Source organism: Populus trichocarpa, chromosome 2 (genome assembly GCF_000002775.5).
Source record: "Populus trichocarpa isolate Nisqually-1 chromosome 2, P.trichocarpa_v4.1, whole genome shotgun sequence".
In the NCBI taxonomy this organism is placed as follows: domain Eukaryota; kingdom Viridiplantae; phylum Streptophyta; class Magnoliopsida; order Malpighiales; family Salicaceae; genus Populus; species Populus trichocarpa.
In genome coordinates, this window is record NC_037286.2 from 24,341,398 (window position 1) to 24,367,130 (window position 25,733).

The 25,733-nt window shown below is 36.1% G+C and overlaps 3 protein-coding genes across 4 annotated transcripts; 1 reads left to right on the forward strand and 2 right to left on the reverse strand.

The window, feature by feature from the left end:
• The first annotated feature begins 1,613 nt into the window (after nucleotides 1-1,613).
• Nucleotides 1,614-5,259, forward strand: LOC7461477 (FT-interacting protein 4). The gene has a single exon (XM_002301798.4). The coding sequence runs from the start codon at nucleotides 2,018-2,020 to the stop codon at nucleotides 5,093-5,095; it is 3,078 nt and encodes a 1,025-aa protein (XP_002301834.4). The 5' UTR covers nucleotides 1,614-2,017; the 3' UTR covers nucleotides 5,096-5,259.
• Nucleotides 5,260-5,368: 109 nt separating this feature from the next.
• Nucleotides 5,369-12,262, reverse strand: LOC7459529 (uncharacterized). Its single transcript, XM_002303065.4, has 13 exons — nucleotides 11,973-12,262; nucleotides 11,816-11,867; nucleotides 11,642-11,731; nucleotides 11,472-11,549; nucleotides 10,681-10,755; nucleotides 10,447-10,499; nucleotides 9,627-9,777; nucleotides 7,982-8,092; nucleotides 7,475-7,601; nucleotides 7,261-7,358; nucleotides 6,291-6,429; nucleotides 5,721-5,773; nucleotides 5,369-5,616 (listed from the first exon to the last, which is right to left on the reverse strand). The coding sequence occupies exons 1-13, from the start codon at nucleotides 12,095-12,097 to the stop codon at nucleotides 5,533-5,535; spliced, it is 1,236 nt and encodes a 411-aa protein (XP_002303101.3). The 5' UTR covers nucleotides 12,098-12,262; the 3' UTR covers nucleotides 5,369-5,532.
• A 691-nt stretch (nucleotides 12,263-12,953) lies between these two features.
• Nucleotides 12,954-19,696, reverse strand: LOC7461478 (receptor-like serine/threonine-protein kinase ALE2). 2 transcript variants are annotated; one of them, XM_024595926.2, is made up of 9 exons: nucleotides 19,237-19,696; nucleotides 16,613-16,696; nucleotides 16,326-16,439; nucleotides 16,136-16,243; nucleotides 15,690-16,058; nucleotides 15,343-15,603; nucleotides 14,620-15,009; nucleotides 14,173-14,413; nucleotides 12,954-13,924 (listed from the first exon to the last, which is right to left on the reverse strand). In XM_024595926.2, the coding sequence occupies exons 1-9, from the start codon at nucleotides 19,298-19,300 to the stop codon at nucleotides 13,213-13,215; spliced, it is 2,343 nt and encodes a 780-aa protein (XP_024451694.1). In that variant the 5' UTR covers nucleotides 19,301-19,696; the 3' UTR covers nucleotides 12,954-13,212. The 2 variants fall into 2 exon arrangements, with proteins under 2 accessions (XP_024451694.1, XP_002303102.3); XM_002303066.4 differs by lacking the exon at nucleotides 19,237-19,696 and adding an exon at nucleotides 17,958-18,647.
• Nucleotides 19,697-25,733: the final 6,037 nt, after the last annotated feature.

Here is a 25,733-nt window from a genome sequence, read left to right on the forward strand (position 1 = left end):
GCAAACAAGGTGAACAAGAAGAAGGAGCTATGGCTTTCAAATTCCAGGCAGATAAGAGAGGCATGGGACCATGTTACCTGCGTCTAAGAAACAGCAAAGGGACCAGACGTTGTCAAAAAGCAGAGAAGAAGAACACAAGAACCCTAAGAAAATGTCTGGAAGAGACAATGCTTACTTAAAACCTCGGACTTCGAGATTCAGGGCAGCAAAAGTTGTGTTACCCTATGCTCCCCCCCCTCTCTCTCCCCCAATGTATTTTAAGAAAATACTGGATTCCCTTTAAGGATTCTGTCACTCCTTGCTGAACTTCCTTCCTTCCAAGGCAGACTTTACTCGAAACGCTTGAAAAAGTTACTGTTTCCACGCAGCAGGCCCCTAAAAATTAACTCTTATCACCATCAAATGTTTGTTTTATAATATCAATTTGCATATGCTTTTTCAAATAGGCACGCATGAGTTCTAATAAACAAATTTTATGTCATATTAATTACGTGAAAAGGCTTTTGATCCACTGTTCTTAAAAAATGTGCAAGGCATAAACTGGTGTTCTTAGTTAAAATTTGTTTTGAATTTGAGTACGTAAAGAAATTAAGAAAAGAAGAAGATATTTTTTCTTCTAATGTGTTTGGTATTGCGGTAACTGTTATGATTGTGGTTTAAAAAAAATTGTTTTATAAAAAATATTTTTAATTGAGGTTGGTTTGAAAAAATAGGTGTTTGGTTAAAACTGTAGTTCAAATTGAGGTTGAATAAAAAGTAGTTTAATGTGTTTGGTTAAGAATACTTTTAAAATTAAAGTTATAAAATAATTTTAAAATATATATATTAAAATTGATGGTTTTTAATTTAAATGTTGTAGATTTAACTATTGTTATTACTTCATGAAATAAATAATACTTTATATAAAATATTTTTTATTATGCCATTAAACCATCTACAATTCCATTACGTATAAAATTCATTCGACAAGAATTACAGTTTCTATTATTTTTTGAGCGTGTAATAAAATTAGATAAAATATTATCAGGAATAAAATTGATTTGATATTACAGTGCGAGTGAATTTAATTCACTCTACACTAGTTTTCGGGAAAAAAAAATATTATTTACATGACAATGTGAGTAAATTTAATTCATTCTAAACTAGTTTTTTTAAAAAAAAAAATACAAAAACTAAACACACTGAAAGAAAAAAAAAATCACTCGAACAGTGCAAGTGAATTGCACTGTGCACATAAACACAGAATTTTGCAAAGCAGCTATAAGCTGCTTTGTAAAATTCACGTCTAAAACGTGAAATTATATGGGACCCACTAAAATTAAATTGCATTTTTAGTGAAACCAAACATTATGTTTGTTGTGGTTGCTTCAAACGCAGAAACAACCACGCAAACAAACGGCCACTTAACCTAACTTGGTTTAGAACTGTGTCATGGATTAATAAACTAACCCGTATGAATTAAAATAATATTATTTTAAAAAAATATTTAAAAGAAATCAATACATTAAGGTGAACCAATTAAATTTAGTCAAATTACGATTTAGATTTATTTTTAAAACCGGCCAAAAATTTGTATAGTGCTTAACTAGAACGTAAACAAAGGACGTACGTAAAACATGGGGATTGACTTGAGAAGGGAGGTTTACACTTCGAACAAGCACTAGGAATGTTAGCACTTGCAGGTTCCATTATATCCACTCTGTCACAGCCATTGTTGGCTTTGATTGATCCATGATTAGTTCGTATATCAAACGATCTACAGTAGTGAAAACGTAGCACAACTCAAAACATTTCCCTTCCTTCACCAACTCAGCACTCGGACTCAGCAGTATTCTTTCTCTCACAAAACTGTCCACTACCTTGAACAAGAGCATATTTGTTGCCTGCCCTTCTGCATCCTCTCCTCCTTTTAGCTTTCCCTCCAACCCTCGTGTTTGTCTCCATTGTCCTCTCTCTTTAGATTCTTCGTTTGTATCATTCTGTTTGCAAAGTCAAAAAAAGAACCAGCAGCAGCAGCATGGCCATGACCAGCAAAGAAAAGCTGGTGGTGGAGGTGGTAGCAGCTCACAACTTGATGCCAAAAGATGGAGAAGGCTCGTCATCACCTTTTGTGGAGGTGGAGTTTGAGAACCAAAGACTAAGAACTCAAGTCAAGTACAAAGACTTGAACCCTATATGGAATCAGAAGCTTGTGTTTCACATCAAAGATGTTGCAGATCTTTCTTACAGAGCTATAGAGGTTAATGTCTTCAATGAGAGGAGGTCAAGCAACAGCAGAAACTTTCTTGGTAAAGTTAGAGTTTCTGGTTCAAGTGTTGCTAAACAAGGTGAGGAGGTGGTGCAGTTGCACACTCTCGATAAAAGAAGCTTGTTTTCTCATATAAGAGGAGAGATAAGTTTGAAGCTTTATGTTTCTACAAGAGAGGAGGTTAAGGAAGTTGGGGGTTTTGGTAATGGAGAGGTGGTTTCTAGTACTCCTGGATCTTCTAATTCTTCAAAGAAGAACAAGAAGACACAGCAGCAGAATCCAGTTATATTGCAGCAACCGCAACAGTTGTCTAAAGAGGTCATAAACAATAACAAGCAAGCACAAGAGCAAGGCCAGAACAATATCAATGCAAAGTCTGTTGAGACGAACCCAGGTGGGATTAAACCTGTTGTCACCACCACTGCTCTTGGTCCTGGTTCTCTTGTTTCTAGTTCTGGAGGGGGCATTGTAGGCCCTGCTGGAGGTGCAGGTCTTGGTGGGATTAGTGTGCACTCAAACGGGTCTAGTGAGTTCTCTCTTAAAGAGACAAGCCCACACCTTGGTGGGGGTCGTTTAAACAAAGATAAAACTAGTTCAACTTATGATCTTGTTGAGCTAATGCAGTATCTTTATGTTAGAGTTGTTAAGGCTAAATATAACATGTTGTTTGGTGGTGGTGAAGTAGTGGCGGAGGTGAAGTTAGGGAACTATAGGGGGGTTACAAAGAAGGTAATCGGTTCAAGTAATGTGGAATGGGACCAAGTTTTTGCTTTCTCTAAAGATTGCATACAGTCATCAATGGTGGAGGTTTTTGTCAAACAAGGCAACAAAGATGATTACTTGGGCCGTGTTTGGTTTGATTTGAATGAAGTTCCTAGAAGGGTACCCCCTGACAGTCAATTAGCACCACAATGGTACAGAATGGAGGACAAGAAAGGGGACAAGTCAAAAGGTGGCGAGCTTATGGTGTCTATTTGGTTTGGGACTCAAGCTGACGAGGCCTTCGCCGAGGCTTGGCATTCAAAGGCAGCAAATGTGCATTTTGAGGGGCATTGCTCGATCAAATCCAAGGTTTATCTATCACCTAAGCTGTGGTATCTACGGGTGGCTGTTATTGAAGCACAAGATATTGTTCCTGGGGAAAAGGGTTTGGGAATGATGAGGTTCCCAGAACTTTTTGTGAAAGTCCAGGTGGGCAACCAGATTCTGAGGACTAAAATAGCAGGGCCTAACCCCAACAGGAGTATGATCAATCCTTACTGGAGTGAGGAATTGATGTTTGTAGTTGCAGAGCCATTTGAGGATTTCTTGTTCCTTTCTGTCGAGGATCGTGTTGGACCGGGGCGAGAGGAGGCTGTAGGTAGAGTTATGCTTCCAGTGGCTGCGATTGAAAGGCGTCATGATGATAAACAAGTCGTTTCTAGGTGGTTCAATCTTGATAATCAATTTGGCAGTGCAGTTGAGTCAAAACTTGTGACGAGATTTGGGTCTAAAATTCACCTCAGGCTGTCTCTAGATGGGGGCTACCATGTGCTAGATGAGAGCACAATGTATAGCAGCGATGTTAGGCCAACTGCAAAACAGCTGTGGAAGCCTCACATTGGTGTTCTTGAGATGGGAATTTTGGGTGCAACAGGGCTGATGCCAACAAAACTCAAGGAAGGGAAAAGGGAGTCCATAGATGCTTACTGTGTTGCAAAGTATGGTCAGAAATGGGTGAGAACGCGCACGGTTGTTGATAGTTTCTCACCCAAATGGAACGAGCAGTACACTTGGGAAGTGTTTGATCCTTGCACAGTCATCACTGTTGGGGTTTTTGATAACTGTCGAACAGACAAGAACGTGTTTAACAATACCGGTGCTCGTGATTCTCGCATTGGGAAAGTTAGAGTTCGGTTATCAACCCTTGAATCAGACAGGGTTTATACACATTCTTATCCTCTCCTTGTGCTTCACACTACTGGTGTCAAGAAGATGGGTGAGCTTCATTTAGCTGTTAGGTTTTCTTGTGCGAACATGGCTAATATGTTGCACATGTACACACTGCCACTGCTGCCACAGATGCATTATGTGCATCCATTGAGTGTGAACCAACTGGATGCCATGAGGTATCAAGCAATGAATGTGGTGGCATCACGGCTTAGTCGAGCAGAGCCACCACTGGGGCGAGAAGTGGTGGAGTACATGCTTGATCACGATTCTCATATGTGGAGCATGAGAAGAAGCAAGGCTAACTTTGCTAGACTAATAAGTGTACTCTCTGTTCTTGTTGCCATGGCTCGGTGGGTGGAGTCGATGCGCAATTGGCACAAGCCAGTCTACTCAACCTTGTTTGTTTTAGCGTTCCTCTTGTGGGTTGCAATGCCTGAGCTCATTATCCCTTCACTGTTGCTCTACATGGCATTTGTGGGACTCTGGCGATACAGGACACGACCACGTCACCCACCCCACATGGATACTAAGCTTTCTCATGTTGTAAGTGTTTACTCCGATGAACTGGATGAAGAATTTGACTCTTTTCCAACAAGCCGAAGTGCCGAGACAGTCAGGATGAGGTATGATAGGCTGAGGAGTGTGGCAGGGAGGATTCAAACTGTGGTTGGTGATATGGCTTCTCAAGGTGAACGTTTCCAGGCATTGCTAGGTTGGAGAGACCCAAGAGCCACCTTCTTGTTCGTGGTTATGTGCCTGTTCGCGGCTGTAGGGTTCTATGCTGTGCCAATCAGGGTTGTGGTGGCTCTGTGGGGGCTATATGTGATGAGGCCGCCCAAATTCAGGAACAAGTTGCCTCCGAGGGCTTTAAGTTTCTTCAGAAGGTTGCCTACAAAGGCTGATAGTTTGTTGTAGGCTGCAAGGAGTTCATGTCTTTATGTGTACGGTATAGCTGATTCGCTGGGATAGACATTTGAACATAGTAGAAGGGCTTAGGTTTTGGTTGTGATATCCTATTTGTTTTTGTCTAGTCATCGTGCTGTAATGTGTGGAACCTCAAATGCCTGCCTATTTTGGAAGCGTTTATCTGCTTGTTCATTTAGGTGGCCATTTGTTTACACTTCTCCTTTTCTACCATAACTATCGGATCACCGAGTTACCAATGAGTTACTGGGTCAACTGGGTCACTTTGACAATCAATATCAACTTTACTAGATCAACAGGTCTTTGAGCATTAATTCCAGTCCTGATGTTAAGGACTGAAAGCTTCGACATGGAACGTTGCCATGATTCAAGTTAATTACAAGTTAATATAAAGGATAATGACAAACGGTGTACACAATATGAGAGCTCTAATGTAAAAAGGCCGCCAAGCGTGGATCTGTGCGGTGCGGGAGACCAGTTCGAGCTCCCAAAGCCCTACAGCCAGCAGCTGCCTGCAATCAACTCCACGTTAAAATAACCTGTTGAATGAGCCCCAACCACACATAGGGTTTGTGGGGGAGAGGGAGATGTTAGGTTAAAAAAAATGTGAGCGTACCACTTGAGAAGCGAATGGTAACATCTTCTCCGGAGGCATGTTGGCGCAGATAGCTAGGAGAAAAACAAGTGAACATAGATGAGTTCCAGGCTCTTCAACGGCCACAGCAATCTTAGTGTATCAATAGACAGAATATGGTAATCGTAGAAATGATGGATAACATGACACTGCCATTAGGTCTTAAGATCCTTGTAATACACCAGATTGATAAATGTAATTGACTAGATCCCAGCAAGGTCGAGTCAATCCCAGACTGATTGGGATAATGTCTAGGGGATGAACAACTTGGCAGTTGAACTGGATTGAACACAATCCATGCTAATAACTTATCAGCTTGTGCTAGTCACTTCTATTTATTACTCCTTTGAAACAATGTTGTTCTCGATCCCTGGTGTCAGGTGAATTTCATAATCTAATATTGGTAAAACTGCTTGTGGTTCACCTAGAATCTAATACAAGCATATAATCCACAACAGGGATATTATATAAGACAATGATCCGTGGAAGACCAACATTAAAACACAACAACCTCAAAGTGCACACACAATCACGGTCACCAGTTACACCTACCATAAAGAACAGCACCAATAAAAGCATCTCCAGCACCAGTCGTATCAACAAGTTCTGGTGGTGGTATCTTCTCAGCTGTTCCCACAAACAACCTCCCATTCACTGTCCCTATACCATCTGCTCTTATCTTTGTCAGTGGCTGGAAGGAAAAGATGTGAAGTGATTAGCCCAATGAGAATTCATTGTGTTAACGTCATAGTAACTTTAATCTGAAATTAAACAGGTACATCAAAATGAAATTATAATTTCATTCGGTGATCAAGCAAACAAATCACAAATATAACCACTGTAGCATCCTCCTAAAAAGCTCCAAATAACATCAAGCTGTTCAACAAAGGCTCAGAAACATGCAGTATAACCTTCAAACATTCATTCATGTTGACCATCCAAAGAGCACAAATTTGAAACTTCATGAATAAAGAGGGCAAATTGGGCAGAAAATTGCTCCAAATAGTGAAATCAAGTTGGAAGATGCCAAGAGGGCATAGTCGTCAACAACCATAAACAGGATACCTATATGGGATAAAGGGTATTCCATTCTTGAAAATAACGATTGATCTGAGCATGCTTTTATTGAATGACAACTAGCATAAAAATGTTTTCATCCCCTGTGATAGAGTAAACCTAAAAGACGTCCTTGAAAGTAGCTAGGCCTTTCTACTACATGACAATCGCAGAGACATTTTTATTAAACATATTATTTCCCAGTAACAGTGGCACTTTAGAACCACCATGGTGAATCAAAAAGGAAAGTTACAATCTCTCCCATTGCTCTAAATTAAATGCCAGAAAGATGCACTGAATGTGCCTGATGTGGGCTTCTTTTTTCTTAATTAATGATTTCATACTTGAAGAGAAAAGGGAGTTCATGTAGCCCTTCACTTGAGATTGTTGCTGCAGACTGATTAAGCTCAGTAATATGGAAAGACAGTCAATTTTGAGTTCAGTAAGATATAAAATTATAAATTACTGATGCATAACATGTTGGGATGGCTATGTTATCATCCTTTCTCTGCTTCAGTGACTCCAACAAGCTATCTACATCCTTTTCTTCTGATGCAGGAGCCTCTAAAAAACAAAACAAAAGGCAAGTTCACAAAGCAAATAAATAACGTTTAGTTCTAAAAGAGTGTTGCTGTCACAGCACTTTGTCTTTTACATTGTGAAACTAAGTGTACACTCACCTTCTGTGCTTCTCTCAAGCATTACACATCCATCTTCACCCAAGGTCACAATCACAAATTTGATTTTCGGCAATCTCAGAAGCATGGAAACAAGTGCACTTGAAATAGATGGCGCCTCTGTCCATGCCTGCCATAAGACCAATTCAGGTGTTCAAAATAGATTACCTGAGAAGCTTTCTCTGCAAAAAGCATATATGTATTGTTGATTGGTACATATCATAGGGCTTTATAAAAACAAGATAAAACTCAACATGCAAAAGATGAATAAAAGAAGTCATCAGAGTACTGCAAATTCAAATCAACTTTCAACAACCTGCATGCTTCCAAGCTAATGAGAATTTTTTCTTAAATGTTCACCAACTGATAAAATGCTAAAACATCATAAGCCCCTTTCTGAAGGGGGAGGAGGAAGAGTGGAGATGCATTAGTGACAGTATATCCCCAATATGTCTATAATCTTTCGCAGTTCGAATCAAATTTTATTCAATCAAAGAATATTCAACTTACCAGTGGAAATTTTGATGAGCATACAGCATAACTAGCCAACGGCAGAAGATCATCCAGCCCTTCTCTCTTTCTTTCCACATCAATCAAAATGGGTATATTTTTGCAAACTGTCTGCACTGGAAGAACCAAATACATGATGTTGACCTCCCAGTAGTTGCTGTGAGATGATTATTTTTTCCTTGATAAAAAGCAAGGGTAACAAAACAAAGGAGGGATATGTGCAGGTATAGCTGTATATGAAAGAACACATTCGCATGAAACAAATTGGGCAAGTGAGAATATAAGCATAATATGGTGCTACAGGGCAGCCTTATAACCTGTATACAAGGAAATACTTAGTTATAGGATTATACTAGATTGCTTTTCCGACTAGGTTTGGCAACAAATGAGCCAAGCCATTCAAGAGTTACTCAAAGCTTGGCTCGCTAAGGGCTCTGCTCGAACTTGTTTGTCAATCCATGATGAGTTTATATGTTAAAGCTCACTATATAAATGAACCAGACTTGAGCTTAGCAAAGTTCAGCTAATTAAGGTTCGTGAGTCAACTCACTTAGGTTCATGAATTAGGCTTATCAGCAAACTTGTTTAAAAGCTTGCAAATGAGTTCATTTATAAGATTGAGAAAATTTGAAAGAATAAAGAACTTGTATAAGATTTCATAAAATAAACTAATTTAACACGTAACCAAAAATGTTCTTTTTATGAACAAAATTTAATAAGAAACTTAGCGGTTATATACGTGTGCGTTACATGGAGTTAAAAAAATATAAATATAAGACTTTTTACGATATCTCAATTGTATGATATTTTCATATTCCAAAGTTTAATCCTAGCCTGTTTATAGGCTCATTAAGCAGCTTAAACGAATCGAGTCCGAGACAAGCCTAAACTAAGCCTGAGCCTAACAAATTTTAAATGAGCCAAGCTTGAACCTAGCTAAAATTAGACAAGTGGTGCTCGAGCACATCAAAGCTCGGCTCGGCTCATATACAGTCCTACAGCTAGGTCAGATGATCCACTTCCTTGAATGTTTAAAATGAAAAAAACAAAGGGATGCATATTAAGAAAATGAAAGTTCCCAAATTGAAGTGGTCAATAACACAAGCAACAAAGGGGAAGGACCTCCCCTGAGTGCACAAATGGAAAAGGCACAAGTATGTTAGATCCACCAAAAGGAGTTGTGAGAATAGTTTATACTTTATAGTGGCTTCTGATGATAACATCACCTAGACTAATTTGGTCATTCATGCTTTAATCACAGCATAACATTTCAAAAGAACATGGCAAGTGCAAACAGATTTGTCATGATAAGCCTTTGGCAACCCAATGGATTATAACTATCATGGAACAGGGAAGAAGAGGGAGAACAGGAAGGTGCACTACTGAATTTATTTGACACCGTTAAGTAGATTTTACATGGTTAAAAAGGAAAGGCAAGATATACTATTAAAACATTCAGAAGACAAATATTGGCCAGGTGATGAAGATGTTTGGCAACCTTTTTCATAATCAATATAAAAGAAATAAACATACGAACCACGTTCTATTTTTAATTTCTAACTTGTTAATGAGATGACCCTAATATAAGGTCAAGCACAAGCAGTAAGCACTAAAACAACTAGAGGTAACAAACGATAACGTTTACCTCTTGTGCAGTCACTAAGGCAGTTTCATGTAACCTTCCATCAAGATAAACAAGTCTTGCTCCATCCAATGCAGATAAAAGGCTTGACCGGGAAAGTTCATCTGGTATCATGGGAGGATATCCCGGAGTATGAATACAGGTACGGGTTTTCCTAAATATCAGATAGAAAAATTACCTGGAGATATAAAAATTTTGAAACCAAGTTTTCAACTATTCGTTTATGGTCAAACATAATACCCAAGTGAATTAACAAAATTAGCTAATTAAACCATAGTGTTGATCCAATCATAACACACCAATGTCAAAGCACTGGCAAGGGAGACAATCTGTTTAGCCAAGATTCCTAATGCTGCAGTGATACTGGGATTATTTGTGAGAGAAAAGAAACGGTCTATGTATCTCCAAAGATCTAAATGGATAAGTTTCCAAGGAGAAAGAAAATAGATGTAATGTTGTGACAGATATTTTTTTTTTCTGTTGAATAATGTTGTGACAGAATTATACATGCAATTAACACAAATACAGCCCACTAAATCTTCCGTGTGGTTCTTTCTTTCTTTCATTTTTTTTTCCTTCGGAAGAGCACACAACTTTTTTTCAACTCCAATCATGTCTTGAGCCATGATCACAATATGAATCCCAAAGATCAGTTTTTTTCTTTCCCTTTTAAAGTCCTAAGGATTACGAACAAAAGAGATAGCTACTCAAACACAATCCTCAAACCTTAAAAATAAAACACCCTGTCCATTAGTAAACACACTATTTACATAATGAATCAAGTGTGATAGCAGAGAATGGAGTATTCAAGCAAAGCCCTTACGTTTCATTGTCAACAATAATATATGTAGATGGTGAATTTCCCTCCTTGGAAACCTAAAACAAGACCAATTGAGTCAACATATAACAGAAGATGTTCATAGCCGAATGCCAAAAAGGAAATTAAGAAGAGCTTAACCATAAAACATAGCAATCTAATACCACACATAGAATGCAGGTTAGCAACGCATCAAAATGAATGAATGCTTGAGATATACTATATCTTGTATAGTCTCACCACGAAAAAAGAAGTATCAACACCATCGGATTCTAGCTCCTCCAAAACTCCCCTGCCTTGAATATCATCAGCAACCTAGTCAATTTCAAAATGCACAAAATTATTTTTCTTAAAAGTAAAACAAATCCAGAATTGCCTTGAGAAAAGGAGAACAAAAAAGTTTAAAAATAGCCCCTCCATCCCGGTTTCTGTTCCTCCATTAATTTTCATTTTTTTTTTTTGTGTTTCTAGACTATCACCTGAGATCAAAATTAACTGACGAGTCTATTTCTGGGGTGATCATTTTCGGTTCGATTCGGTTTTTATTAAAAAAAAATAACCATACCGAATTTTTTTTAAAAAAATAAAAACGAACCGAAACCGGTTCAAACCGACTGGTTTCGGTTTTTTAGGACAATAACCGGTTCAAACCGGTTTGGCTCGGTTTTTCCGGTTTGGCTCGGTTTTTTCGGTTTGGGTTCGGTTCGATTTTTTCAGTTTTAGGCTTATAAAACCGAAACTGAACCGAACCGGTCAGTTTTTTCAAAATTTTAATTGGTTTTTTTCAAGGTTCGGTTTTTTCAGTTATTTTTTTTCCGGTTTTCTCGGTTTAATCGGTTTTTCGGTTTTTTTCTCACCCCTACTCTATTCTCTACCAAAAAAACAGTTCAAGAACTCAAATAAAAAAATTATAATTTAGGGGTTAAGTTCATTTTGACCCAGGGTAATTTTGGGTCATTTAGCCTTAAAACAAATCCTTAATTGCTTTGAAAAAAGGGAGATATTGATAGGGAAAAAGCTAAAGGTGGTACCTTGGAAATGAGCCTGGGATTCAAACCCAAACGAGCAGCACATGTTAACGCATTCCCCGCATTTCCACCTCCTTGCACCTGACAGGCAAACCAACTGTATTATTATTTATTATAATAAATAACAAAAATAAAAAACAAAGTGAGAGAGGGAAACAGGGAAAGAGGGAGACCTTCAAGCTAGTGCTTCGGATCTTGTCATCAGGTTTAGGAAAAGAAGCGACGGTCGCCAGGAAATCCACCCCTGCCGCTCCGCATCCTAACTGCCAAAAATAATCACTTATATTTAAATAAATGCACAATCAATTATTAGAAAAGATTGACAGTGGAGAGAGAGAGGAACTGACGACGATGCGGTGCTCAGGAAGCGAGTCCATCTCCGATGACGTAATTTTCACTCTGAAACGTGAGAAATCCAATCCTTTCGACTTTTAAGTTTTAATTAAACACAATTTAATTTAAAAAAATATTATTATTATAGCAATGTGTTAGAGTGGAGCTGACCTGGTGGCCGTGGCGGTGGTTGGTGGTGGTGGAGAGAGGATACGAGAGGAGGAGGAAGGGTGGCGTAAATACGAGAAGCGGGGGGGAGAGGTGAGAGAAGGAGGATATGTTGACAGCGAGAGCATCTTTTCTTTTATTAGATGACACGGATGAGACTTCTTCACGACTGACCGATGAGTGACGCGAATCAAACGAGGCAGGGCAACTGCTGTTGAGAATTGATGGAGAGAGGATTTCAGTGGCCTACGAGAGCCAATACTCTCAGCCAGCCATGGCTTGGCTGTGTACTGTTTCTGGATGGGTTAATAAGCTTTTAGAGGTCCCTTTACTTTTGTAATTCTTTCAATTTGACACTCAATCAATGAAGTTTCTTAATATGGCTCTCATACTTATTTTTTTATTTAAATAAATCCTTCTGTCAAAATTAGACCTTAAATGCTAAGGTGGTTTAACAAGCGGGATCCAGTGCTCACTCTATCCTTTTCTAATCAGATTTAAGTCACTCTAAGATGTCTGTCCATATTTTATCTCAATTATAAAACTGCTATGAATATTAATTTGTTCATGCAACTTATTTAAAGAATGGAGGTTAAGTAGGAGGGCTATATTAAAAGATCTAATTGATGAGGACCAAATTAGAAGGATTATGTAAGTAGAAGGATGATTTAAAAGATTATTGTCCGGTTTTTAAATTTAAACTGAAAGAGGTTTGAAATTGCACAAATAGAATTTTAAAAAAATAATAATTTTAAAAATCACTTTAAAAACATCTATTAATATATTCTCAATCACCCCTTTAATATTCTAGAATTAATAATACCCCCCGGTTCAAATAAAAAAAATATTTTATCAAAATAACATTATTTAAATTAAAAAATAATAAATTTACCTTACCAACCCATCAACGAGCCGGATAAAACCTTGTACAGGTCTTATAACTATGGTTACACGGCAGCGGGTTATTTGAGCATAGCCAAGTCATTCGGTAACTGGTACAGCATTGGACCGTAATAAACAATTAAATGGATATACAATACAAGGAGTATTCATCTTACATCTCCAACTTAACTTTGTGTAGTATGAATCAGGATTTTCAAAATCAGACGCAAGGGTCTCTCTTATCTCTCCAGACATGGAAACCCCATGAATACCAAACACCTAAACTACATCATTCGACCGTTAAACAGAAATCTAATGGTCCTCCTGAACTGTACACTTCGAAAAGTCTTAAAAGAAAACCTCATACCCAATATCCGTCATTCCGAAAACGCCTTGACAGGAGCCCCCAGTGTTCGCTAACGCTGCCCCTTAATCTATAGAAGGCTGGTTTACTTCTTACAGTTCTCAAGGGGCCGGAACGGTTCATGTGTCTAATTGGCAGAGACAGGCGATCCCCAGCTAAACTTGAAGCTGAAAACGGTCTGCTTTCCATCTCTTCAAGTGGACCGGAACTGTAATCCATCGTAATGAAGGATGAGGCCTGCCCATAAGTTAACCGAGGGGAGGTCCCGCCAGCATTCCACCAGCTACTGTCCGAAGGAACAAGATCACATTTGAAGTCAGATTCCAGAACAGAGGACTCCTTTTGACTGCAGTAGTCTCCACAAGTCTCATCTGTGTCATTGTATATCAGTTTCAGAGCCTGGACAACTTCACCCATGAATGGCCTGTTAGTCACCTCTGAGTGAACACACATGGCAGCAATGGCTGCCACTTTAGCCATGTCATCAAAGTCATAGCTTCCTGCCAAGGAAGGATCCACCAACTGCTCCAATCCTTCTCTAGTAGTTAGCAGCGGGCGTGCCCAAGTCACTAAATTTTCCTGTCCCGGAGGTTGGGACATATCCACAGGTTTTCTTCCAGACAGAAGCTCAAGCAGCACAACCCCATAACTGTAGACATCACTCTTTACAAGTAAATGTCCTGTCATTGCATATTCAGGGGCAACATACCTACAAACCAAAAATTTAAGAGAGTTAACAAGGGACTAAAGTAATATCTGAATAACTGTCAGTACTATGTAAAGAACAAAATAAAAGAAACATCAGCCAACATAACTCATACAGACTTTCATGGATAGTTAAGAATTCACCAACCCCGATAAGAAATAGTAAAATAAATACAGTTCAACATGACTGGTGATGACAAATAAATCTGTTAATTATGGAGTACTAAAAACTGGCGAGGCAAGCATAATTACCCAAAAGTTCCCATGACCCTAGTAGATATATGATGACTTCCTTCTGTTGCTTCCCTCGCCAAGCCAAAATCAGAGACCTTGGGGGTGAAGTCATCTTCTAGTAAAACATTACTAGCCTTAAAATCTCGATGAATTACACGAGGGTTGGAATCTTCGTGAAGATAGGCCAATCCCCTAGCTGCTCCAAGGGCAATCTTCAACCGTGCATCCCAGTCAAGAGGTCCCTTATTCTTGTCAACACCTTAAACATCAATAAATGGGGCATTGAACAAGAAACTTCATTTTACCTTCTCATTTCAGGGAAAATAAAATCACTTGCAAGACAATTGAATGACTATTACCAAATGAGAGGCTCCCTGTCATCAGGAGGTATCCAGGACAAAATACAGAATGCACATGGTGCAACTAAAAACAGAAAAAAATAAGACAAAGGCGATGAGGAAATACCATGCAAGTGCGATTCCACACTGCCATTCCGAATAAGTTCATACACCAAGCAGCGTGTGCGCCCTTCAATACATATGCCAATAAGTTTCACAAGGTTTCGATGATGCAATCGACTTAACATTTCAACTTCAGCGACAAATTCACGGTCTCCATTCTGATTGTCCCTTGTAAGCAGCTTAAAAGCAACTTCAGTTCCATCTTCGACACTCCCGAGGTAAACACGTCCAAATCCTCCTTCACCTAAAATCCTCTTTGAACTGAACTTGTCTGTTGCCTTCTCAAGCTCAGCGAATGAAAATGTTTTGACGGAGAGCATACAAGTAGCCATGTTGGACATGAGGGACATTGGTGTTGAGCTTGCAATGCTGCTTGACAAGAAAGACCCAATGCCTGCATTACATGTAGCAATCCAGTAATAATTAACTAAGGCATGGACTAATCTTATTTAATAATAATTATTAAAAGATGATACAAAATAAGTACAATAAAACACAGCTACTAAAACTGTATGCTCTATTCCAAAAGAGAATTGCAAAATGATGTTAAAAGATTTTGATAGCATGCATTTCTGTAAACTTTCCCGCTTGTATTCTCCATTAGAAACTATATTAGAAGCTGCAAAATAACAGGATTGACATTCAAAAGTGGAGATATAAAAGCATAAATATTATATGACACTTTGACCAAATAGATTTGTAACAGAATGAATATAGAGGGACATACCAGATCTTTTATTTATAGAGGATGTAAATGCCGGACCAACAGCACTTGATGGTCTTCCAGACTTCCTCCATTTCACAACAACAGCAATTGCCCCAATGCAAACCACTAAAACCACAAATGCTGACAAAGCAATGGTGGTGATGGTTCTAAGATTCATCCTCTGGGTCTTGCTCGCAAAATTAGCAGTAATGGGGAGATCTCCTGCACTTCCACTCGGACCACTCCCCGTGTAGTTTGGATATGGTGGTGAAGAAGGAATCCCTGGTAGACTCTTAGGAGTTAGGTCATAACCATTATAATAATATATGTAAAGCCACAAAGATTTACAAGAGAATCGAGATTATTACCTGGATAACTAATGTATATAACTTCATAATTACCAAAAAGAGTTATATTTAAAGGCATTTTGTTTTTCCAAAATCTATCATATGTAAGTATTGCAGTAGTATTATCAAACTTCTCTCCAAGTGGAACCAAGTTGATATCCACGACCGTTTTCCCCTGATTCTGACTGTCAGCACTTGCACCCATGATTATCACTTGACTCTGTTCCAGATACGTGCCTGCTGCAACTTCACTCTCTAGCTCTCTCATTACAGGAAAAACAGCATACGGAGCCACATCTAGGAGAAGTCTAACTTTCATAGGATAAACACAGCCACAAGGTGAGCCAGAGAGAGATGCAGTGAGTGGCTCTGTGCATATTTGATCACAGCCTGCCAGAAAATCTTTTGTCAACATAAAAGCAAAAGCATCTCAAAAAGAACTAAAAACTTTAGTTGCCAAATTTTACTTTGCTCTTCTGAAGGGAATGGAGCAGTCACTACAGGTTTCACATGGCGATGATGATGACCACCATGACGTCTTGGTAAGGGTGCACTGCTAGGAACAGGGGGGAGAGCTGAAAAAAGAAAAGGCAGTATTAGTGAAATTCTAACAGCAGTGCCAAGGCAAGTTGGTGAGAAATTGAGAGCAAATGGTACCTTGATGCACCAAAGAAGTTGCAGGTGAGAGGATAGGGCCCAAAGAAGGCTTAACCACGTGATTTCGAGATGGCCGCGATCGAGCAAATGACACTTTCATTGCAAGCGACATTCCTGTAACCAGTAGGTTGCATGTTATCCATAGTCAGCAATAATGCACAGCAAATCACATACAGTTAAAGATTGGTATATATGAAATAAAAAAAGATGACCAGCAGACAACAGTGCCTTAATTTATTATCATTGAATTTTTCCATTACAGCATGACATTGGTCTTTGCAGCTTACCATGTCTCACAAAAATGTCTTTCACAGATAATGGCCAGCTTGGTTGCAAAGAAGGAGACAAATACATATGAAGTAATGGATGTCCTGAAAAAGATACAGAGCAGATAAGTCGGTTTTCTTGAATGAAGCAATGTTGCAAGACCCTTAGTGATAAATAATACAAGGAATCTAACCAAAAAAAATAATATGCAAATAATTGATATCTAACATGTCATAACTGTGCAAGGATGAATGGAATGGATAAGAAAACAATTAATGAATAATAGAAAAGTCAAGCAAAAGAAAAACAAACTCGATAATAAAGTGAATGTATCTCACAAAACTAGGCATGGGCATCCCTATTAAGCAGGTCAGAAAAAAAGAATTTCGAAAAAGTATAAACAATGGAAATTTTTTTGTTCACGTTCACCAAATTAAAGCTGATTTTGTTAGGGTGATTTAAATAAAGCATCTGAAGTCTACTGAATTCCATCAGTGAAACAAAATAAGATGATTTTATTTATGCAAAGAAACTTGGCCACTTAATGTGTTCTCAATATGGAGTAGTTCCTCATCATTATACATCTCCTTTATATGTTAAAATGCATTGAGATTATCATAATAAATTCAAGATTTTAAGAATTTGACAATTCATAATTAAGACTAGAACCTTAAAACAAGGAGACACTTCATGCTTAGAGTGTAAATCCAACTGTAAACATAGTGGATATATATTTGTAAATAAGATGTTTCCTTTCATGTGAAAAGAAAACCAGTGGCTAGGAGAATTTGTAAAAGTGATAGTGCCTCAAACAATTACTTGATGAATCAGCATTGTCAAATTTACAAAGAACATATCTTATCCAATCCCAAGACTTAGGTAATCAATTTCTTAAGCAAGTGAATGCCTTTTCAGCATAAAAAGATTTCCATGTATGGTTTCTTTCGATTTTTAGCATATAAACATCTCCCACCATGCCTATTTCCTCGGGTTTATTGCATCATTCTCAATTTATATGGGCGTGTGTTAAAATTTAAGCTATCCTTCAGCACACAATGAATGTACATTATACTTGACAGAAATTGCATTTTCAAATTCTATCTGCCCTCTTTAAAAAAAAAAATCTTAGTTCTCCATAAAGAAGGTATAGAAACCAGTGAGATCATGCTAATCTCTTAATACATACAGTAAACTTGACAACCACACTATCAAAAAACTGGCAAGATCATTTTAACCTACTAAACAGAAAATATCCAGATTAACAACCCAAAACTAATTGCTCTCCTAAAGCCTAAAAAAAAACAGGCTAAAGTTAAAGTCATTGCTTGATTTCATAAAAAGTACAGTCAATTAATAGATGCCAACCTAGAATTTTCCTTCTCCCTGGTTCTCAGATAAAGTGAACGTTCATAGGCAGCGGGCATAGGCATCATGATTTAGAGGATCAGAAAAAACCACGGAGAATCCAATAAAGAATCATAAAAAGTGAATAATTTCTTCACATTGCCAAAAAGTAAAACTGATGTTAGTGTACTTTTAACAAAAGCATTAGGAATGAGATTTGAATTTCTAAAGAGTTCCTTAAAAAAATGAGATGATTTCCTTTGACGAAATGAATCTCGGCCACTTTGTCTGAGTAGTTCCTCATCATTATACATCTCCTTTATACATAAAATAAAAATTTGAAATTTTGGTGTTAAAATTGAGACTTGAGAAGGAAAAAATTGGGGATTCATATTTTGTAATTAAGACAAGAAACTTCAAACAAATAGACATATCAAACTTACAGCATACATCCTACTATATCAGACTGTTTACCCTCACAAAAAACAAAAAGAAAGAAAAAAAGGAAGTAAGATATGCAAGACCATGAGCAATGTGCATCAGGAGGAGCGATACCTTTTAGAACCTTGATATTATACTTTATTTATTAGCATCATTGAGCTTATAATGAAGGCCATATCTTATCTATCTGACATCACAAGACTTAGTTCATCAATTTGTAAAAACAATTGCCATGTATGCTTTCTTTCAATTTTAGCAAATAAACATCACACATTGTGTCTATTTCCTGAGATTTTTAGAATCATTGTCAATTTTATCCCCGCGTATCAAAACCCAATCCCATTCAAGGACATGGCGTGGATAAATGTTCGAATTCTGCAATTCTTCTCCATGTGCTTCCAAAATTCTGTCAACTCCATAAAAAATGTCCTGAATCTCAAGACAGAAGGTACAGAAATCAAATCCGTGAGATCGTTTCTACCTAAAGAGGCAGAAACATGAATGCACAACCATGACACTTCAAATTCATAAGAAATAAAAGACAATCGCTCCAATTAGCCGCAGAAAAATCACGTAATTTAATGTCTTGAAACTACTGATCGTTAATTAGAAAAAAACAAGCACATTAGCAATGCTAAAGTTTGTGCTAAACAGCAATTCACCACAATTAACACCACATTAAACTCTTAGAAGCGTCAAAGCTAAACAGGCAAGGAAAAGGAGACTCTTCGCTTGCTTTCGTAAAAATGCAAGCAAAATTGACCAGAAAATCCGGCGGTCTCTAGCTCAATCAAGCTGAAATAGCTATAAAAATGTAAAGAAAGCGTTAAATTAAGAAGCACGATCAAGAAACGGTTACCTAAACAAGTAAAAACAAAGCTAGACAAGCAAAGAACAAGCAGCGATGTCGCCAAGGTATGCATCTTGACTCAAACCAAAATCCAGAATCCGAGCAAAAGCATTGTCAAAACCGACGACCTTGAAGCTTGCCGGAGATCCAAGGGATGTTCGAGGAGCTCCGGCTGAGCTCACAGTCGCGTTCAGTGTCAAGCATTGTTCAGTGAGAGAGTAAACGGTCAGTCAAAATCAAAACCCTAGGAGAGAGAAAAATCAAGACAGCGTGAGTGTGGTGTGGGGTTGCAGATCCATAAAATGCGGTAAAGATCTAGAAAAACAAGTAGATTTGTATAGATACTCTCGCATACGTATAAATTTATGGTGGAGAGAGTATAGCGGCTTGTGTTGGAGAAGGAATAATGGAGGGATTGGGAGTGCAGAGAATTAGAGGGGGGGGGGGGGGGGGGGGGAGTGAGAGAGAGAGAGAGAGAGTTTGTTGAAAAAGAGAGAGTGGAGAAGGAGGGAGCTTTAATTGCGAGGGTGTCGCACAGTGTTATTTGTTGTTGGTGTTGCTCTTTCAAAGGGAGGGTTAATAAGCTCAAAAGTCCTTGTATGTTTTGTAATTTTCTTAATGTAGTCCTCTATCAATTAATTTTTTAATTTGATCCTTTTACTTATTCTTTGGCACTCAAATAAATCCATATGGAAAAATCCACATGTTAAATCCTCATTTGGCCTTATAAGGGTAACTTGCTTGGTATTGTTGTGTAATTTGTTTTCAAATATTATTTGTTTTGAAATATATTAAAATAATATTTTTTATTTTTAAAAATTTATTTTTAATATCAACAAATTAAAATAATTTAAAAATATAAAAATAATAATTTAAAGAAAACAAAATCCAATGCAATTCAAGACAAAAACTTTAAAAATTAATTTTTTTTCCGCTTGAAAAGCAAACAAACACGTGGACAAACTTGTTTATTCATATTCTCTTTTATTCCAGGATTAAAAATGCTTAGATTTCTTATCAGTATTAAAGCTCAATTATAGAACAGTGATGAAGTTGTATCAATTAATCATCAAAACTACAATAGCAATATTTATCATAATTTTATAATTGTCTATAATGTGAATAAACAACTCAAACCAAGTTAATTATGAATTAGGAGAGAGAAAATAAACAGTGGGTCCAAATCTATATGTTAAATGCTTAATTGGCCCGGCAAGTGAGATCCATTCCTCATCTTTTCTCTTCCAATTAATGACTGGGTTGGTTTGAGGTGTCCATTCATGCTATATCTCAACTATACAATAATAATAATAAAGTTTCATTAATTTATTATTAAAATTGTCGTATTGATATTTATTATTGAATTATAGTGTGAACAAACAATTCAAACAAATTTAGTGGTGCTTGGTAGTATAGTAATAATTGTTTTTTGAAATAATTTTCGTTTAGAAATGAATAAAAATAATATTTTTTTATTTTTAAAAAATTATTTTTAACATCAACACATCAAAATAATAAAAAAATATTTTTTAGAAACACCATTCAAAATGTAATTCTATATAGTCCAGATTAAAAAACAGAAAGTTAGCAATATGTCCTACTTATTAAGCCAACTCAACAATTAACATGTGGATTTGGAGGCAAGGACTTATGTGAGTACAGAGAATACACAGAAGTGATATATTGATAAAAATAATTTATAATGAATTATATTAAGATAATTACAGAAGTATATGTACTTTTAAGCTTATTTACCCGAATAAAAAAATACACTAGCTTTTGGGAAAGAGATGACTAACGTATTTGAAAATATGATCGAGATTGATTTCTAAAGTGTTTCTTGTTTTGAAATATATTTAAAATAATATTTTTTTATTTTTTATATCAACACATCAAAACGATAAAAAAAAACACCAAAAAAGTATTTTAGAGTTTAAAGAAAATTAAAAAATAAATAAAAAGCACGGTCTAGCCATACAAACAAACATTATCATGTCTGGATTTAGAAGCGTGGTTTGGACGTGAGGTCTAAACGATGGTATTTCATCATCGTCAGTTTTTGGAAATAAAAAATTGTTTACCTTTTCATAGAAAACACCAACGACGAGGGTGAAGCTTGTTATATTTGTTAGGAAGGGCTTTCTTATTAATGGGTTCGCCGATTTGACTTGCTTGTTGCTAATGGATGGTGCGATTCAAAAATGATTTATGTTTTTTAAAGGGAAAAATATTACGGGATGATAAAATTTCTCGTAATGTCATGGTATAAAAACTTGACTCGTTATAAGCTCTCAAACCACCTAAGAATGATTCAAATTGAAGTTGTTTTAGTCTAGTGTTTCGAGTCAATTTTAATACGATCTTCACCGCTTCTAGCTTAGCATCAAAGGCATTGCATACCTATAACAGTCTCAAATTGTAAACTCAAATATATGATATATATTCGTAGTTACCAATTATATATATATTTCCTGAAATTTCGGCAGAGTTTCCTTTGTATTATTTAGATATCAAGTTATCGACTCAATTATTTTTCAACCTGTAACATCAATCACAATATTCGTCCCATCATTTGGACTTCAAAAACTCAAGCATATTTCAATATCTCAATTCTATTTTATATAGAACACTATAATAAAGCTAATAAATTCTTAACATGCATCGTCTCTTTTTTTTTTAGTATTTGTGCTCAAATATATATACAACCAACCATAATTCAACTTAATAATAATAATAACATTATAAATTACATCATACACAAGATAATAAGTTAAACATTACAATTTTAGATATGGAAGTATATTACAATAAAATATTAGTTCTTCCAATTGCATTAATCACATAACAAAATTATTTATCCAAGCATCTACTTTCCAGATCGATGGTGCAATGTACCTAAAAACATAATCACATTAAACATGATTAAAACAATTGCACATTTCAATAAGTAATTGATTAAGGACTAATTATTCATATACATTAAAGTGACTTTCATATCATAGAATAAATTGTCTTATTTTCTTTTTGAAGTTTCTAATTTCATAAATTCTCTTCTAGACATAGGGATAAATCTACTAAAACAAAAATATCAAGAGTGTCTCCCACAAACCATCATATTTAACTTCAAAGTTTTACAATTAATCTATTTTATATCGAGTGATTATCTCATTAATTTGTAAATTAATTTTCTTAACATGGTCATTCAACTAGGCATAAATTCCAGTAATCAGGAAATAATCTTCATGGCTTGCCCATTCACCAGGGCATTATTTCCAGTAACTGCCCATTCACCAGGGCATTATTTCCAATAACCAGGAAATAATTTTTCAAGGTTTACCCATTCACCAAGGCATTATTTCCAGTAACCAGGAAATAATTTTCAAGGCTTGCCCATTCACCATGGTATTATTTCCAGTAACCAGCACTAGAATTTACAATCTATAAAATTCCTTCTACAATAATAAAAAAATATAAACTAATTAATTACTCCAAGGTATCGAACACCTACCTAGTGTCTGTGCGCGTGAAGAGGTCCCTTGTTGCTGATTAGGTCATGTGGCCTCCTCTGTACCAACAAAAATTACTTTGTCATTGTTCATTCATTCGAACCGATAAAATTCTAATACTCATTACATATTTTTTGATTAAGTCCAACACCCTTAATTAAGTTTAATTGACTTTTAATTCAAGGAGGACAAAACCCTCCTTTTTGAAACATTTACTTATTTTTTTTTCACAAAAATCCCTATACAATTTAACCTATCAACATCAATTGTCTTTAATTTGGTAAGATTCCTCAATAATATCATTTAAACTCCATTCTCTAATTTTTCTTCTCTATTTAGCCAAAAACAACGTAGGAAAGGAAGTGAAGATTTTTCTTTTCTCTTTGAAAAATTCTTACCCCATTCATATAATAACACTTATAAACCTTCATCTTCCTATATTTTTCAAACAATTGTATTAAACCTCAAATCCCCTAAATTATTCATCTTTTGGCCAAATATTCAATTAAAATGAGGATAAATAATTTTTGTTTCTTTTACTTAAAATTAAACACTTACCCAATCATAATTCATGCTTTCTAACATGGTTCAAACATAATTTGCATCATTCCTATAAATTATAACATAAATCCACAACTTTACATAATCATAATTTTGCATAATCCTTCATCAAACATAAAATTAAAGGAATTAATCATTTGCAACATGTTATTTACCTCACTTTGATAAGGATTTAAGGAAAGAATGCAAGAAAAATCAAGTTTTCTTCTTCTCCCTCTTCAAACCCTAGCTTGAAATCCTTACTCTAATGCACTCACCACCTTAAAATCAACCCCCTCTTGATGTTTAATTAAGTTAATCACTCTAATTACTCACTTTAATTAGTGAAATCAATGAGAATTTAAGTAGAAAAATCACACAATTCTTCCCCCTCTCTTTGTTTAAAGCTCACGGCTAAAAGAGAAAAAAATGAAGCATTTATAATAACTTTTATCTATTTACACATTGGCCCTCATTTCTTCTTATTTCTATTTTTATCACTCAACTCTTCTTTTTACTTAATTTTCACCATAACATCTTATATTTTATTCTATTGTATCCAATTACAATACTTGAAATCCTTTTATTTAATCTATTCGGTAATTTATTTATTTTACTAAGATTATAATTTAGCGGGTTTTCACAATACCCTTACTCCATATGTAAAACCACCTTAAAATTTACCGAAAGCATCACAAGATGATTAACCAGATCTAACCTTACCTAACTTGCCTCATTTGTATTTGATATTGTCCAACCATCAGGATAATATATCTAGTTACTCTATTAATTTGTCCACACATGGGTGGTGGGAAATTGAAGAAAAATAGCTTTTCCAAGTTTGTTTGATCTTAAGATAATAGAAACTAACCATTTTTAAGTATTATTAAGTTATTCTTTCAGCTAAACATTATGCTCTCCTGAAGCTACCGAGAGAACCATAGAATAGTCTGATTTATTAGCACGTTTAAGTAAGAAAGTCAATATTAGAGAAAATAATGAGTTTGTTGATAATGATTCTAGGCATGGCTTTTAACAAGTGGCAAAATATAGGAATAGTTATAAGGATTCTCTTATAGGAGAATCTTTTATGGTGTAACATTCTGAGGAGGACAGTCCCATCGAGGAATATATATCCATAGATGATGAGGATGATTGTGATGAAGGATGATTGTCCAATTATCAAGCTTTTAATGGAAGAAAAAAGAGAATCCGTGCACCATAAAAAGAAACCCTAGTTATAAAAATTATAGGAAGAAGGGTAGGTTACATGTATCTGATCAAACGTCTTAAATCAATATAGAAATTACACGGTGATTTCCAGCTAACGAATTTGGGCAATGAGTTCTTCTTGGTGAAGTTTTCCAATATTGAAGACAAATAACATGTATTGTTTGGAGGTCCTTGGATGGTGGTTGATCATTATCTCACGATTCGTATATGGCATCCCAACTTTGATCCCTAAGAGGCTACAATAGACAATGTAATTGTTTGGGTTAAACTTTCAAATTTGGCATTAGAATATTATGACACCTCAGTGTTGTGGACTATAGGTAATAAAATTAAAAAAACTTTAAAGGTTGATAGGAATACATCAATAAGTATGAGGGGGAATTTTGCTAGATTGTGCGTAAAGGTAGATCTCACAAAGCCTTTGCTTGTTACATTTAAATTGTAAAAAAGGGTTCGATATTTAATGTATGAAGGGTTGTATCTGGTTTGCTTCTAATATGGGCAATGTGGACACACAAAAAAAGTATGCCCTCATGCTAAAAATTTTAATCAGGAAGAAGCAAAAGAAGATGGCATGTCAGGCAATGCTTTGGTTGCAATGATGCGTCCAGAGGTAATAGAGTCCTTTGGTAATTGGATGATAGTTGAAAGACGGGGTCAACGTCAGAATAGGAAAGTGGCAGAGGACATGATGGAGGTTGGAATTTTGAAATTGTTAGAGCAGTCATAAAATCGAATGTAATGATTACAAACATTAACGTTTATTCATGTTATGATATGTTATTGAATAATAATAAGGATAACATGAATGATGAGTTTGATATTAATATGGTTAATGAAAGGGTTGGAATGTATAAGAAAAGAGAGACAAATGTTAATGGATTTAATGATAGGACTAGAAGGCTAGTGGGCCAAATGAGACAAGTAAACAAAATGGGCCTAAGTGGTATTGAGGCTTTTAAGAAGACAAATAAGGATAGGCTAAATGAATTAATAAAAGGTAATGTGACATTGAGAGAGAATGTTAGATTTTGATCTACTTTCAGTCTTGTTTCTAGAATAGATAAGGGCAAGGGCAAAATAAAAAAGTAACAAATGGAAACCAGGAGAGTAACTCAATTAGCAAATTGAGGGATTGGTTTCATGGAGATTATGCAACCAATTAATAACGTCGCTACATATGAAACCCCAAGGTTGCAGATTTCTAATTGAAAAAAGGTAGGGACC

What these genes read in the sequence shown, in the direction of transcription:
- LOC7459529 (XM_002303065.4), bottom strand. Translation starts at nt 12,097, where the DNA reads ATGCTCTCGCTGTCAACATATCCTCCTTCTCTCACCTCTCCCCCCCGC. An exon ending in TCCGAAGCACTAGCTTGAAG is followed by an intron (nt 11,550 to 11,641) that starts GTCTCCCTCTTT and finishes TTTGCCTGTCAG; the next exon opens with GTGCAAGGAGGTGGAAATGC. An exon ending in CCTTAGTGACTGCACAAGAG is followed by an intron (nt 8,093 to 9,626) that starts GTAAACGTTATC and finishes CTTCCAGTGCAG; the next exon opens with ACAGTTTGCAAAAATATACC.
- LOC7461478 (XM_024595926.2), bottom strand. Translation starts at nt 19,300, where the DNA reads ATGCATACCTTGGCGACATCGCTGCTTGTTCTTTGCTTGTCTAGCTTT. An exon ending in CTTTGTTTTTACTTGTTTAG is followed by an intron (nt 16,697 to 19,236) that starts GTAACCGTTTCT and finishes TATCTTTTTCAG; the next exon opens with GACATCCATTACTTCATATG. An exon ending in TGTGGAATCGCACTTGCATG is followed by an intron (nt 14,414 to 14,619) that starts GTATTTCCTCAT and finishes TTGATGTTTAAG; the next exon opens with GTGTTGACAAGAATAAGGGA.
- LOC7461477 (XM_002301798.4), top strand. Translation starts at nt 2,018, where the DNA reads ATGGCCATGACCAGCAAAGAAAAGCTGGTGGTGGAGGTGGTAGCAGCT.